The sequence below is a fragment of the Pocillopora verrucosa genome, chromosome 9 (genome assembly GCF_036669915.1).
Source record: "Pocillopora verrucosa isolate sample1 chromosome 9, ASM3666991v2, whole genome shotgun sequence".
Taxonomy (NCBI): domain Eukaryota; kingdom Metazoa; phylum Cnidaria; class Anthozoa; order Scleractinia; family Pocilloporidae; genus Pocillopora; species Pocillopora verrucosa.
The window spans coordinates 4,786,588-4,803,038 of NC_089320.1; the positions used below are offsets into that span (position 1 = coordinate 4,786,588).

Consider the following 16,451-nt stretch of genomic DNA (forward strand, 5'->3'; position numbering starts at 1 on the left):
TTATCTCCGATCAAATTTCCACTTAAGTGCACGTGTAAAGATTCTATTTCAACCGTCGCTTTTAGTCATCGCTGCTAAATCATCACTGCTAAATCGTCGCTGCTAGATAATGGCTACAAGTTATTTACTGCCGTTAGGAGCTAGACCAAAGTAAGTTTTAATTTCTTTTACATTTACGTTATTTACCTTTTGTATGTATTATTGGTATAGTTTTCGTATTCTGTTTTCCGTGCAATCGCTTCATTTCTAGTTTGGTTAATGTTACATTTAGCAACGCATTTTTCTTAGTTTCTGTTGTAATTTCCTTTAGTTCGAACCACACGCACGCAACCTCAACCGCTACTCTCATCAAGCAAATTTCGTCTTAGCGCTAGCATCTAAAAACAATAAAGATCACTGTGTGCGTTTGAATTGTCCGCTCGATGTTTTGGGTAACCTTTTGAGGTTACATTCGTTCGAGTTTAGCAAATCTCCAGTTATTCTTACATCTACCACGTTTGGTTCGAGTTTTTAAGCGAAGTTACTGAAGAAATAGCCATTTGTCGCATCAAACCTTCGACCCCGCTTTCACGTGTGGAAATTCACGACGTGACAAACTGCAAGATATGTAACAAACGATCACGTTCTCAGGAAATCGATTTAAAACATGTCGAAGGAAAGCGAAGTCGAATAAATAAATCTACGTATTGGAGAACGAAATCACACCCTCGATTGGGACGGAATCGACTCTGAAAGTTTTGATAGATTAAAGAGAGCTAGAGGCGCAAAGAAAGGTATCGTTACGAAAGCACAAAATGAAATATGCGAACTTATGTTAGATTTCGGAAACATTGAACTAGTCCAAAGAAAGGTGTAGATTCTGCAAGAATTCGAGGGCGCCTACGCCGCTTATCGCGAGCAGCTAAAAAAAAGATCGCGATATCGATGAGTCGAACGCCTACTTTGTCGAAGTAAAGCGTGGAATAGAGGATATCACAGGAGATGTAACTGGGTAGCGATCGAAGTGCGTGAGTTGATGAGGAGTTGTCTAGCTATGAAACCCGAAGAAGGATATCAAGAGGCGCGCACTCTGCTGAAGGACAGATATGGCCAAAGTTATAGCATAGCTACCGCGTACGTTGAAAGGCTAACCAATGGACCGCCCATCAAAGCCGAAGATAGCGTCGCATTACGTCGATTCTGAGTTCTTCTAACTGGATGTACGAACATCCTCGGTGACACTGGATATCTCGGCAAAGCGGAGAACCCGGAAACACTAAGAATGATCGTCAAGAGACTGCCCTAAGGCCTAAACTTGAAATGGCGTGATATTGCAGGAGGCATCACCGAAATACAGAAGAGAGAGATCACGATCAAGGACTTAAACGACTTCGTTAAGGCCAAAGCGATAGTAGCCACTCACGCTATATTCGGTAACGTATCGAGTCATCCTCCGACGCCACCATCAGCTATGAAAGAGAAGAAGAAGCCTTCCCTTTTGCGACCTGCGTCACCGTACGGAACGCAAGCCCGCACCGATAAAGTGAACAAAGAAGCCAGCAAAAAATGCATCCAAATCATATGTCTGCTCTGTAATTCTAACCATTGGCTCTTACAATGCGTCAATTTCAAGGCTAAATCCCTCGATGAGAGGCCCAAGTTCGTACACTCCAAAGACCTCTGCATTAATTGTCTTGTTCATAGCCATGCTGTTAGTTCCTGCCCCAAGGCAAGTTTTTGTCGAGTAACCGGATGTAAGGAAATTCATTCGAGCTATCTTCATCCCAGCGATGCACCTGCTGGGACTGGACGCAATTCTGCACCTGCAGTGACTAACCTCTCAAGTCAAGCAACCAAGCGTTGAATGGCTATGTTAAGGGAAAAGGTCATGGACGCTGTAGCGGAAATGACAGCAACCATGCGTCTGCAGCCGGATTAGCACTACTGCCTGTTAAGGTTAAAGCACCAGGTCTCGACAAGATCGTGGAAACCTACGCATTTTTGGATCATGGTTCCAATACTTCTTTCTGTTCAGAGGGACTCATTGAAGAGCTTGGCATTAATGGACGAGCAACAACATTGTCACTGACAACCATGGAAAGCAAAAACACCAGCATCAAATGCTCAGCAGTTGACCTTGAAGTGATGGATCTCAAAGAAGAAACTCTTGTCGAATTGCCACACGTGTTCACCAGACCACATCTACCCGCCACAGTAGAGAATGCCGCTAACCAAGGGGATGTAGATCGTTGGCCGCACTTACTGGAATAAAAATCTCCAAAATCGACGCGAACATGGGTTTGCTTATTGCTTCACCCGAAAGAAGTGAGGGAATCCTCTCACAATGGTCCCTATGCGACCTGGACGGTATTCGGTTGGGTGATAAATGGTCCTCTCGGTAGAGTTCAAGACTCGGGCTCGTACATAGCTAATTTTATAAGAGCAGACGCCGAACTAGACGACCAGTTCCGAAAGTACTGCAACATGGAGTTCAACGACTCTGTTTATGGTGCAAAAACTTCGTTGTCACAGAATGACAAACGCGCTCTAGAAATAATGCAAGATACTGCTGCTTTGCAAGACGGCCACTACACAATCGCCTTGCCGTGGAAGAACGACCCACCCTGTCTTGAGAACAATAGAAGCCTTGCCGAACAGAGGCTCAGATTGTTGAAGAAGCGTCTGTTGAAGGATTCAGATTTGCACGTAAAGTACGCAGCCTGCATAGAAGACCTCCCTCAGAAGGTATATGCAAAGAAGGCCCCACCTATCGGTATTCCAGGAGGAACTTGGTACCTTCCCCATCGTGCTGTTTTCCACCCAGCCAAGCCAGGAAAGATTCGCATCGTTTTCGACTGTTCCGTTTAACATCGTGGAAGTTCTTTGAATGACAGTTCTTACAGGGGCCTGAGCTCACGAACTCCTTGGTTGGAGTGCTGACTCGTTTCCGACAGGAGGCTGTAGGTCTCGTGGCAGATGTCGAGGCCATGTTTCGTCAAGTCAATGTGGTTCCTGAAGACCGTAAGGCCGTACGATTCCTTTGGTGGCCAAATGGAGAACTAGGAGCTCAAGCAAGAACTGATGATGATAATAGTGCATCTATTCAGCGGAGTCTCATCTCCTAGCTGTGCCAATTTTGCATTCAAGAAAGCGGTAGAAGATAATCCATCGAGCTTTCGTCCTGAGACCGTACGAACAGTAAAGTGTAATTTCTACGTAGAGGACTGTCTGAAATCTGTGGCAACGGATGAAAGCGCTATCTGTTTTGCGAGGGAACTTAGGGAGCTTCTGTCGAAAGGTGGCTTCCGTCTCACGAAATGGCTGTCTCACTCTCATAAAGTGATTGAGTCAATTCTAGGGGCTGAAAGAGCAACAGCAGTGAAGAACCTAGATTTCGACCATCCCATCATTGAAAGAGCTCTTGGAGTACGATGGCAAGTGAGTTCGGATACTTTCAGCTTCAACATCAACATTAAGGATAGGCCAGCTACTAGGAGAGGACTGTTGTCCGTTATCAGCTCAGTCTACGACCAGCTTGGATTCGTTGCTCCTTTCATCCTCACGGCTAAGGTGATCCTTCAAGATCTCTGCAAAAAAAAGCTCGATTGGAATGACCGTATACCGGACGAAGATTTGAGACATTCGCAAACATGGTTATGCGAGCTACCAAAACTGGAGCACTTTCATATAGAACGATGCTTCAAACCTCGCGACTTTGGTGAAGTGACTTCTTGCCAGCTCCACTTCTTCTCTGACGCATCACAACTGGCTTACGATGCTGTCGCCTATCTACGATTGGTTTACGACCGTGATTATAAACGGGCGTCCCTCGACTAAAGTATCAGACAACCCCAGAGATCCAGAAGCTTTGACCCCAAACCACCTCCTACTCCTGCGTTCAGGACCTACCCTCTCCCCGGGTGTCTTCGCTAAAGAGGACCGCTATTCCCGACAAAGATGGAGACACGTGCAATACCTGACAGACGTGTTCTGGCGACGGTGGATTCAATAATACCTCCCCTCGCTCCAGCAAAGGCAGAAATGGAATCATACTACCCGCAATTTTGCAGTTGGCGACGTCTTGCTCTTGTTGGATGAAAAAACACCGAGAAGTTCCTAGCCGCTTGGGCGTATCTTGGAAGCTTTTCCAAATCAGAGTGTCAAGCTAAAAACCAAGTCCTCGGTTCTTGTGCATCCCATCGACAAAATTTTGTTGTTGAAAGCTGCCTAGGCAGTGATCTTGTGAACAGCATCTTAAGAGAACTTTCATTTTATTGACATTTAGTTTTTATTCCGAAGCGTTTCAACCCTGTTTCATGTTTTTAGTTAAAGGCAATCAGTTGTATCCGCCTTTAAAGGGGCTGGAATGTCAGTTTCGAAACGCTTAGTTAATATACACTTTATTATAGTTTTGTTCTGGTTCATTTTTAGTATTTCGTTAGTTAATGATTATTACAGCAAGTTTGTTATCTCCGATCAAATTTCCACTTAAGTGCACGTGTTAAGATTCTATTTCAATCGTCGCTTGTAGTCATCGCTGCTAAATCATCACTGCTAAATCGTCGCTGCTAGGTAATCGCTACGAGCTATTTGCTACCGTTCGCTGCAAGCTATTTACTATCGTTAGGAGCTAGACCAAAGTAAGTTTTAATTTCTTTTACATTTACGTTGTTCACCTTTTGTATGTATTATTGGTATAATTTTGGTATTCTGTTTTCCGTGCAATCGCTTCACTTTTAGTTAGGTTAATGTTACATTTCGCAACGCATTTTTCTTAGATTAGTTTCTGTTGTATTTTCTCTTAGTTCGAACCACACGCACGCAACCTCAACCGCTACTCTCATCAAGCAAATTTCGTCTTAGTGCTATCGTCTAAAAACAATAAAGATCACTGTGTGCGTTCGAATTGTCCGCTCGTTCTCTTAGGTAACCTTTCGAGGTTACACTTCGTACATTATTTAATCGTCGTTGAGAGTGAATAATACTTTCCGTCTGCTTTTAAAGAAAACAATGTCGCAACAGTCGTTGCCAAACTATAATAAAGGGGTAAGTTTCTAAAGAAACTGTGGTGCTGCGTCGGTGGGAGAGTATAGCAGGTAATTTAGTGTTAACAACTGAGTTGAAAACGTAAATTAGCCACCGTAAAGGGTAAAAAAGCTGGCGTTTCGAGCGTTAGCCCTTCGTCAATCGCTCTGACGAAGAGCTGACGCTCGAAAGGTCAGCTTTTTTACCCTTTACGGTGGCTAATTTACGTTTTCAACTCAGTTGTTAAGACTCAATTACCGTTGCTAAACTAGTTCCTTTGTTTTTTCAAAAGTGTACCTGCGTTTTTCTTTCTTACGCGCTCTCTAATTGGCAGGTGTCACAGTGTGACAGATACTTGTAAAAATAATGTTTCGAAGTTGTTGAAAGCCTTTTAAATCATCTTTATCAGTGCGCAAATGGAAATGTGTCGATGAAGCCTCTCTCTTTAATTTGCATCACCTCTATTTTAACTACCATTTACTTGCTAAAAATTATTCAGTTTATGGTAGATCTTGCTGTAATCACAGCCCTAATTCATTCGGGTTCTTTAGGAAAGAATTTCGTTAAGTTTATGGAAAAAAATTTACAATGTTATTCACCAGCCTAGGTCGGTCCGTATTAGGAAAAACTGTACCCTCTGTCTTGAGTACTGCCCTCGGCCTACAGCCTCTGGCGGTACTCAAGACCTCAGGCACAGCTTTTCCTAATACAGACCTCCCGGCTGGCGAATAACATCAAAATCCATTCGATAGCGTTATTCACCCTTTGAACGAGTGGGCCCTCATCTGTGGCATTTCTCCATGTACCTTACCCTACCTTGAGAGGGGGTCGTCTTTCACCACCTTCACCAGGCCTGCCCCAAAAAGGCCTTCCCCAATGAGGCCTTCCAAATGGGAATCCAGGAGGACTCTGCCAGTACAACTGGTGTTTACAGTTTGAATATCCAGCTCCAAGGCCTACACCAACTCCTAATGTGACAGGCCATGCAACCCCTTCATATTAAAGTAAAAAATATTAGAGGAAGCTACAGTTTTGTGGAAACATCCAAACAAATATACTCATTGTGGTAAAAGCAGTGATAAGCTGGTGTAAACAAAAAACAACGCTTTCAATGGATTTCAAGCCCTTCATCCTAATAAGGCATTTTTCTCTTGTTTACAGGGAACATTCCAGTGTTCAAGAGGTAACTTTACCTTCCAATCCCTTCCATGGTACGCATAAATGAGAGTTAGTTTCATTCAAGCTATAATGAATAACACTTTAGATAAACTTTTCACTTTTTATGGAGATGCTAAGGGTGTAAAAGAGCCATGGGTATTTAAATCCCTTTAACCCTATAACTCTCATGAGTGACCAAGACAGAATTTCTCCTTACAATATCAATACAATATCAAGCAGAAGAGTGATGGGAATAAAGAATAGTATCAACTGGAGGATCATTACTTGATCCAATACCAAATTCTCCAAAAGCATATTACAATAATTATATGGCAGACAGTAAGGAGAATTGCTAATGAGATCTTGGGAGTGAAGAGTTAATAGTTATGATTTCATGTCAGGAAACACTTAATCTTAAAAACTGTTGGTGTATTGCTACTTTATATTGGTTACCTTTGTATCTCTTGTTCATTAGATAGATTCATGTAAGTCAAATCAAAAAATGGAATCTGGTAACCAAAGGAATTTCATTGAAATATTCAAAACACCGCACCCTAAATAGGGGACCCTCTCCTCCCCCCTAGAAGACCTCCTAGCTAGACCCCTATTCCCGCGAAGTGTATGTTGGACTATAAAAATATCTGCGTTACGAAGTTGAGCAGATATTTGTTTCTGTAAGTTCTGAATGGAATTTTATGTTTCTTAGTGAGTGTTTCAGTGTGTCTCTTAAGTGTTAAGTTATTTGAATAGCGCTATAAAAGTGTTGAGTAATTGAGTGTTTGTCCTTCGGGTCTGTGAACGCATCTGCATAAGCTGTTAATTTTAATTCGTTTGTGTTATAGTGTGGAGAGTTTGGTCATTTGAGCGCCTTCTGCTCAAGCTCAAAGTCCGCCGATTCAGCGAGAAGCACTTCTCACCGGGGATGACTGGCTTTTGGTCAGTGTCGGATGATGATCATCATTTGCAGGTTGGTTATGACTTTCCTTGTTTTTTTTTTCTTGGAAATTTTGACGAATTCAATATTTGGAACAACAGCTGAGGTGTGAAAGGCCGTTTCAATTCTGCCACGGGGTTTTGGAAAACCACCTTAAATGCGCCTGCGTTTGTTTTAGATGGTATTCGGCGTGGGTTCAGACTTCCTTTTGCGGAGTATCCGCCCCCGTGTTTGTTGCCCAATAACAAATTGGCCTTAGCTCATGGCTGCATCGTTGAACACAGCGTTCCTATATTCTGTGTTAACCCCTTAGCAGTAGCAGAGGGTAAAAAAGCTGCGCTTAGCAATTTATCCAAGACACGTTAACAATTATGTGGTCAAAGTTCAAAGTTCCCTCTTTGTCTCAAGTCCCAGAGGAAGGCCACTGGTGTTTTACATGGGGCTTTAAATCGGGGTATCACCACGTGGATATCTGTTCAGAGCATCAAGCGTTTCTCGGCTTTGCGTGGTCAATCGATGGCGTGCTCAAATATTTCACCTTTACAGTTTTGCCTTTCGGCCTTAGTAGCGCTAGTTATTGTTTCACCAAATTATAGCGCCTCTTATTGAAGCGCTGGTTTTCCATGGAGCATACTAGTTTTGTGTATCTTGACGACGGTTTTGGAAGTCATTAGTGTTATCAATGACCCATTGCGTATGCCCAACGTTATAAATAAGTATTTCTCATCTGTAATAACTTAGCAACCAAACTGCCTCAAGCTGAGCATCCTTATATGGACTATCTCTGTAACTCCAAATCACCTGACACCTCATTCTTCTTTAAACCTGTTACTCCGCATGAAATGAAGCTTGAAATTTTATCCATACCGAACAATAAGTCATCTGGCCTTTACTCTTGTTCTGCATAACTTCTTAAACGCTCTTGTGACATAATATCCCCTGTCCTTGCAAATTTTCTCAACAAGTCTGTTAGTCTGGGGGCATACCCTTCTAAACTGAAAATGTCCAAAGTTATACCCGTCTACAAAGCTGATGATAAAAAAGATGGCTGCAATTATAGACCGATTTCATTACTGTCAAACTTCAACAGGATTTTTGAGAAAATTATGCATAACAGAATGAAAGTTTTCATACAAAAACACCAACTATTATCTTCATCCCAATACGGTTTCGCCAAGGATATTCAACTGAACATGCTATACTTAACATGGTGGAATCCATCCGTACCAATATGGATAAAATACTTTTTTCTTGTGGGGTGTTCATCGACCTTAAGAAAGCTTTTGACACGGTGGACCATAAAATATTACTTGATAAACTTAATTATTACGGCCTTCGAGGAATTGACAATCAGTGGTTTTCCTCATATTTCACAAATCGTACTCAAACAACTGAGATTAACTCTTATATTTCGGATAAAGAAGTAGTTAGCTGTGGTGTACCTCAAGGGTCCGTTTCAGGGCCGCTCCTCTGTTTGCAATATGTCAATGATATTCAATATTGCTCCAGGAAACTTAAATTTGTTCTTTTTGCGGATGATACTTATGTCCTTTACTCTAACGAAAATCTTAAGATATTGGAATTAATTGTAAATATTGAATTGAACAACCTATTCGATTGGCTAACCGCAAATAAACTTACACTTAACAGAAAGAAATCAAACTTTGTTATTTTCCGCCTATACCAAAAAAGACTTAATTACCTGCTACAAGTTAATATTTCTGACAATGAAGAAAATAAGAATATTACTCTTGAACATGAGAATTGCATGAAATATCTCAAGTTATTGATTGATGAAAATCTAAGTTGGAAACATCGCCCAGAACATAGTTAGTAGTCTCCTCTACTAACTATGCCCAGAATTCAGCGACATATCCGGGACTTTCATTGAGACGCTGGCGCTAAATTTAAAAGCTAATTAGAAAATGATTGTCAAACAATAAAGGAAAAGGGCTGAAAATGTCGAGGAAGGCTTACGTTCTCTTCGTTTACGGATAAACTACTTTTCAAATGCTACTTTTACCATATGGCTTTTAAAGAATAAAGTTCAATTGAATAGTGTATCATTCTCACTTTGTTCTTGCGCTTTCAGAAGAGGTCGCAAATTTGCCTTGAAAATTGACTATGTTAGCATCCTGCTTGTATGAGAAGTCGATCTCAGCGCACTTTTAGGCGTAATTTATCTTCACTCAATTGCTAGATTTCTCTTTTTCCATATGGTTATTTTTATTTGACATTCTAGAAAGCGTCATAGAAATTTTCAAGGGATTCCAAACTTTGGAAGTAGTCGCAAAACGCGAATTTCGAAAACGTTTGCTAAGCATCGTAGTGTTCTATCCAAATTTGTCCTTTGGAGACCCGCACGAGAATACAAGTGACCTATTTTAAACTTCCCGCGAGAATATCAAGGTATGTTAAGCTCCGCCTCCGCAAAAAATCGCGCACACGCCGCCTAATTAGTATTGAAATTGAGGTGGTAACTAGACAATGCTTAAAAAACTGTAAAAGCTTTTAAGATATGATCGCTGAGATCGCTGCAGAAATATTCAGCAATCGTTACTATCATATGGAAACCACATTCCTATTATTGTCGCAAGATAGACTCTAGTTCTATCTCGACGATCGTCGCACTCACAAGCCGGTTGTCGGAAGCATCGCTCATATTTTTCTCTACCGATTGAAGCGATTTTAACGAAGTAGATTCTTCATGATACTTTTTTTCTAAATTTTTCTTTTTTCTATTTTCTATTTTCATGATACTAATTTTTATAATTCCGATAACATTTTGACCAACGGGAGTCTGTCAGTCCATATAAGAATTCGCTGCAAACGAATTTGCTAAACGCTTTGTTAAGAGCGTGGCTATTGTTAATTATTGCTATTGTTCACTTTACTTTACGCATCCAACCGTTTGATTAACAGCAGCTGAAATCTGCAAAGAGACTCATGTATTCCCAAAGCTTTACCTACTGACCAATCACAACCGACTAGTTCAGGATATGCAAATTATTATGCTGCCCGCTGATTAAATGGGCACTGCAAGTACATGTCGCGAAAGACAATAGCATTCTGGGCGATGAAAACCATATCTATACCCTTACAGCAAAAATAAGTAAAACTGTCGGTTTAATTGCAAAGTTAAGACATATTGTTCCTAATCGAACTCTTCTTGATATTTAAAAGTCCCTCATTGCACCTTATATAACGTATGGATTAACTTCTTGGGGAACTGCATCTAAGATCTTGTTAAATAACATTCTTGTCCTTCAAAAACGTGTACTCCGTCTTATTCACTTTGCTCCAGTAAGGGATCATGCATACCACTTTTCTTGAAAGCAAAGCTTCTACCGCTAGAATTCCCATATTATGAAAAAACTGCTAATTTAATGTACGACATCAATGCTAGTTCTGCACCGATTAATATTTCGATTTTGTTTTCTAAAATTACCAGCGTTCACTCTTACGGCACACGTTCATCAACGTCTGAGCATTTTTATACTAAAAAATCTGCACTTAATGTTCAAAGTAAGGCCTTTTCACGTGTTGGCGTTAAAATCTGGAATGGCATACCAAATAGTCTCAAAAATTCATCTCTCTTTTAAAAAATCCATTAGAACAAGATTAATCGAAATTCTAGGAACTGAAAACTCCTATGTCGACATAGATACTCTAATTAATAAGATGAAAGATGAAATACCAACTGTAATTATGTTTAGTCTGTAGTTTTCCTCTTTACATATTATCCTAATACCTAGATGTTTGTAAGCACGAAGATTAATGTCCACGTGTTGTAATTGTATGTGAATATTTATTGTATAAAATTGTGTAAAATTCAGTTATTTGTAGACTGTCTGGCTTGCCGCGATTAGCTCTTCGCTATTTGCAAGCCAGCCTAGTAATAACCATCTGGTGTGAACAAATAAAACAAATAAAACTTAAACCTAAAACTTAGGTCAACCAGATATGCGTTCTGCTGTAGCGGCCGCAGTTATTCAAACGAAAAACTAGATTCCTATCTAATCTATTCTTGTCTAATCTATTGCTCATTTATCTATCTATCTATCTATCTATCTATCTATCTATCTATCTATTTATCTATCTATCTATCTATCTATCTATTTATCTATCTATCTATCTATCTATTTATCTATCTATCTATCTATCTATCTATCTATCTATCTATCCATCCATCTATCTATCTATCTATCTATCTGTCTATCTATCTATCTATCTGTCTATCTATCTGTCTATCTATCTGTCTGTCTATCTATCTATCTATCTATCTGTCTATCTATCTATCTATCTGTCTATCTATCTATCTATCTGTCTATCTATCTATCTATCTGTCTATCTATCTATCTAACTATCTAACTATCTATCTATCTATCTATCTGTCTATCTATCTATCTTTCTATCTATCTGTCTATCTATCTGTCTATCTATCTATCTATCTATCTGTCTATCTATCTATCTATCTATCTATCTGTCTATCTATCTATCTATCTATCTGTCTATCTGTCTATCTATCTATCTCTCTATCTATCTATCTGTCTATCTATCTGTCTGTCTATCTATCTATCTATCTATCTATCTATCTGTCTATCTGTCTATCTATCTATCTAACTATCTAACTATCTATCTATCTATCTATCTATCTATCGATGGGCATTACAATGATAACTCCCGTTTTACCTGTCATCCAAGTATCTCGGCTATACAGACACACTGCTCTGCGTTTGAGGCTTTTCAGTTCCGCTTTGTAAGTCCATGCACCTGAAGTCGAAAACATACTTAAGTCGCTTGATCCAGGAAAGGCAACTGGTTATGATAAGATACCGCCAAGAACATTGCGGGATGGTGCTGATGCTCTTGCCTGTCCGCTATCTGTTCTTATCAACAAGATCATTGATCTTCAACTCTGTGCCGGCTGCTCGGAAGCTTGCCGAAATCTGCCCTGTCTTCCAAAAGGACAATCCTCATAATAAATCTAACCATCGGCCAGTGTCGATTCTAGTCACTCTGGATAAAGTTTTTGAGAAGTGTCTTACATGCCAACTCTCTGATTATTTTAAATCGATATTGTCACCGTTCCTGTTTGCGAATAGGTGGGGTTACAGCTGTGAGGCGGTACCTCTACGTTTGATTGAGGACTGGAGGAGTGCTCTTCACAGTAAATGTTTTGTTGGCGCAGTTTCTATGGATCGGAGTAAAGCTTTTGATATGATCTCGCACGACCACCTCCTTGCCAAGCTGGCTGCCTATGGTGCTTCTCCACTTAGGCTGGCCTTCGTACACAGTTACCTTAGAGACAGGTCCCAGCGCGTGAGGATAGAAGATGTTACTTCAGATGTTGGGTGTACCCTAGCGATCGGTTTGAGGGCCCCTCCTTTTTAAGAGAGGATGTCAGCATCCATCGAACAAATTTGAAATATTGTGGCAAGTCGCCCAAAATTCGTTTTCTCTCCTACTTTCATATTTTGTAGCCCTGTATCTCCCAATAATTGTGGTGTAGTTTTTTTTGTGAAAATATATTTTAGTTTTCGAGAAATGATATTTTTCGTTCTACCGCTCAAATATGCAAATTTTCACCCTGAATATTGCCCGAGTTGTGTGACCTCGTGTAACGAATTTACCCGACCTCCGGTATTTCTGTCGGCATAATCCTTTGTTTTATTATCTAAACTTAATCCGTTGTCATTATTGAAGCTGGCAAAGAAATATTTATTTTTTGGTGAATATTTTTGTCCGACATACTTTTTCTACGTCGAAAAGTAGTATCAAAACAAAGACAGTTTTAACAATGACCGATATGACAGACTCTACTGAGCTTCTAGCTTTTAAAAGAAAAAAGGATGGTTATAAAGTTACTGTAAAAATTTCCTTGTGTATTTGTGTTGTTCTATCGTGAGACGTACTCAAAGTCCGGCAAAATTTACCTGCTAGTGACTATGAAATATACATGGCGTGTCTACTTGTCGCCACCGTTTACTGGCATAAATCACTACAATTTGTAAAGAAATCTAACATAACACTCCTACCTTGTTTATTTATGATTTTATTAGCTGTTTCGATGATCAAGTTATGCTCTACCGCATTTTAGCCAGATTAAATTTGCAGTTTGTAAATCTTCTCCACATTATTATATTAGTTGCATGACAAGCGTGACACATATAAATTCAAAGATGAATCAACCTCAGAATTACCAAGAGATGGGTTTTTTCCCCCTCCTTTCATATCTATAAAAACCTTCCAAGAATTACTGTATTCAGAAAACTAAAATGTCCAGATCCATCAATGATTCCTTTGCCGGCGGAAGTCAAAGAATGTTTACAAAAGTCAGTTCGATTGATTGTACCACAGATAGTACGCAGGACGTCTGGAAAATTCATATAACCTGGCTAGTTACCACCTTGTGCAAAATTACGCGTCCCGTCAGACTTAGGCCTCGATTGAGAATTGGTCAATAGGCTACCAAAAGTCCAGACAGAGGCGGAGTTTGCTATACTAATGTATGCACTCTGTTGGCTTCCTGCCGTCTGGCGGGACGCGTAATTAAGCGCAAAGTGCTAAGGGGCCCTTCTGCAGTTGCTACAAGACGCTGACAAAACTTTTTCTCTTCACCGAAAATCACATCATAATTTGTCTTTGCTAAATTTCAAGTGTCCTGCACGTATCAGCACCCCCCGGGAACCCCCATACATAAGAGGGCGAGGATGCGCGCCGGGAATTTCGAAAAGTACCCTTATAAAATTATAATAGGTACCTGAGTCTTATCCGTGTGGGAGTGGCAACAACTGATATCTAACCCTAAAAGGTACCAGTATAAACACAAAAAATTGAAAAATCCCAAAAATAAGAACTCCTCTATCAATGTGCTCCAGAGGCTCAAGTCAGATCATTAAAATTGTCCTAGTAATGCTTATTTCAGGTATTTTATTGAGCGAAAAACATCCTAAAAGGTACTAGCTAGGTCTCTGGTAGTGCACTTAAGTTTGAGACACCATAAAAAAGGTTCCAGATCACTGATTTTGACCCCTGCAAGGTACGACAAGCATCCTCACTCATTTCCGATCACCTCCTCCCCCCCCCCCCTCTCCCCCACCAACCCTGTCAGCACCTAAAACCAAAAGATGTGATTTGCCAACTACGAGCTGTCAGTCTCACCTGGTAAAATTCACGTGAACTGGTTATTTCCTTATAAAAACTTTTAGGCACTGATCTGTCAGATTTTTATGCTGACAAAATCTGTCCTGCTTCGAGGCAGGACGGCTGTATTTTTTTTGTTTTGTTCGTCTTGTCATAATTTGGTAGGTATGAAAATAACTGTACGTCTGCATTTGTTAAACAGACTATTCAAGTGCATCCAGAACTCGATGCATGCACTTCTAGTGCTTTTGGAACATAGCCAAAGATCTTGCGATGTCTACTGTTCAAGCCTTTTTTTCTTTCCAAAGAGGCATAAGAATTATTTTCATGTCAAATTTGTAGTAAACTGCTTGCGTGTCATCCTTTGTTTTCAAGGTGTCCGACCAGGTATGACTGAAAATGGGGCTCGCTTTGATAGGAATCCTTATGTTGTTGCTTCTTACTTCCTGAAATTATCACTTGAAATTCGCTCGGTAATATTAAAAAAAAAAAAAAAAAAAAAAAAAAAGCGAGAAATACATATATATATATATATATATATATATATATCCAAATTCTTTCATCACATAAAAAGTTGTAGGGGAGGGGGGTGGTGTCGGGGTATAACCCCCCCCGAAAAAATCGAGCACATGCTTAATGGAAGAAAACACATACTGCAATTGGCAAAAATGTAATGGTCCGTCCTAAGGTACCTTTTACATTATTCCAAACTGGGTTTCGTTCCGGAAAGAAATGAATTTCATACCGCGTTTACATGCAAAATAATTTAGCTTGTAAAAACAAGTATGTACGTCCTTTTTCTATGCTTCCCTCGCTCCTAAAGAGGATTCATACACATATGAGAGCCGTACCGCGTTTACTTTATACAGTACAAAAGGTCGTCCAGAATAAGTGTTTCGTTCTGGAACGAAAACCTTAATAAACTCATTCAGAAATCACTCGTTTCGAATAATTTTACTCTGGTATCATGTGACAAACGGGATGAACTCGCTCTTGAACAAAACTCATTCCAATATCATGTAAAAGGCCCCTAAGAGTTTTTATTCCCAGAGCCTCACGCTTTGCTCTCCAACCAGAAACACTATAAATTTCAGCAACAACCCGCTTTGAACTGCTGCGCTGCTACTGAAACAACGATTAGTGACCACAAAAGTAACGCATTGTAATATTGTCAATTCAACATAAACAAAATCCTCATACAGGGTAAATATTAATTTGTGTTGGTATCAATTATTGCGTGACCAGCTTCTGATATAAATGGGAGAGGGGAAAACACAACGTAAAACCTGGGCTCCCGGCAAAAAGTGATACCCAAGCGTAATATAATAACCGAAACAGCTTATTGGTCTTATGAAATCATAAATAAACAAGGTAAGAGTGTTATGTTAGATTTTTTTACAAATTGTAGTGATTTATGCCTCGATATGCAAATAAACGGTGGCGACATGTAGGCACACTATGGATATTTCATATTCGCTAGCAAGTAATTTTGCCGGACTTTGAGTTCGTCTCACGATAGAACAACACAAATACACATGGAAATTTTTACAGTAACTTTATAATCATCCTTTTGTCTTTTAAAAGCGAGAAGCTCAATAGAGTCTGTCATATCGGTCATTGTTAAAACTGTCTTTGTTTTGATACTACTTTTCGACATAAAAAAAGTATGTCGGACAAAAATATTCACCAAAAAATGATATTTCTGACGAATGAGTCTGCGAATAAGGCAGAAATAAATATTTTGTCGGCACGAGATACGACAAGACCTAGGCCTTAGGATCGAGCATCATGGGTAATGATGCAGTGGTATATAAGGGAAAGTATAGCACGTGGTGTCCATCTAGGCCTCAGAACCAACCGTTCACCTCTGGCTGATGACAAATTCAGTGGTCTTTTTCTGATCTTTGCACGTGAAAGGAGTCGCCATTGTAACGGGTCAAATAATTTCCCTCTCTCCCTGTGTGGGTTCCGTCGCCCGTATTATGACTGGATTTCTTTTCTTGGTCGTGAATTCGGCGCACTCTTGGGAAAGCGAAGTTTTTCTCTCAGACGCCCTCATTTCAGAAATCAGTTTCTGAAAGAACAACTTGGTATTCTTCAATAGCAAGGTTTGTTGGTCGGTCCAGTCCCTTCCGATCAGGGTCACCTTTTCAGATGCCCCCAATTCGGCTTGTGCTACTTTCGTAAAAGGCTCAAATTTTGTATTTTA

At 40.1% G+C, this 16,451-nt stretch overlaps 2 protein-coding genes across 8 annotated transcripts in view; both read left to right on the top strand.

The window, feature by feature from the left end:
* The window catches only part of LOC131786190 (uncharacterized), a 21,426-nt gene continuing 4,975 nt past the window's right edge, over positions 1-16,451 (top strand). For 4 of the 7 annotated variants that reach the window (XR_010718802.1, XR_010718803.1, XR_010718804.1 and 1 more), the window contains exons 1-3: positions 24-150; positions 6,166-6,215; positions 7,005-7,129. Coding sequence is in view for 3 of the 7 variants with exons in the window: in XM_066172402.1 (XP_066028499.1) it covers positions 110-150; positions 6,166-6,215; positions 7,005-7,129 (216 nt within the window). In the remaining 4 variants the exon portion in view is untranslated. Of the gene's footprint in view, positions 151-4,361; positions 4,620-6,165; positions 6,216-7,004; positions 7,130-12,201; positions 13,018-16,451 lie in introns of those variants that run through there. The other 3 variants (XM_066172404.1, XM_066172403.1, XR_010718805.1) reach the window with 3 other exon arrangements.
* On the top strand, positions 1,034-2,847 carry LOC136283281 (uncharacterized). The gene is made up of 4 exons (XM_066171846.1): positions 1,034-1,094; positions 1,317-1,708; positions 1,825-2,227; positions 2,303-2,847. The coding sequence occupies exons 1-4, from the start codon at positions 1,034-1,036 to the stop codon at positions 2,845-2,847; spliced, it is 1,401 nt and encodes a 466-aa protein (XP_066027943.1).

What these genes read in the sequence shown, in the direction of transcription:
- LOC136283281 (XM_066171846.1), top strand. Translation starts at nt 1,034, where the DNA reads ATGAAACCCGAAGAAGGATATCAAGAGGCGCGCACTCTGCTGAAGGAC. An exon ending in GAAGGACAGATATGGCCAAA is followed by an intron (nt 1,095 to 1,316) that starts GTTATAGCATAG and finishes GTGATATTGCAG; the next exon opens with GAGGCATCACCGAAATACAG. An exon ending in TAACCAAGGGGATGTAGATC is followed by an intron (nt 2,228 to 2,302) that starts GTTGGCCGCACT and finishes TTCACCCGAAAG; the next exon opens with AAGTGAGGGAATCCTCTCAC.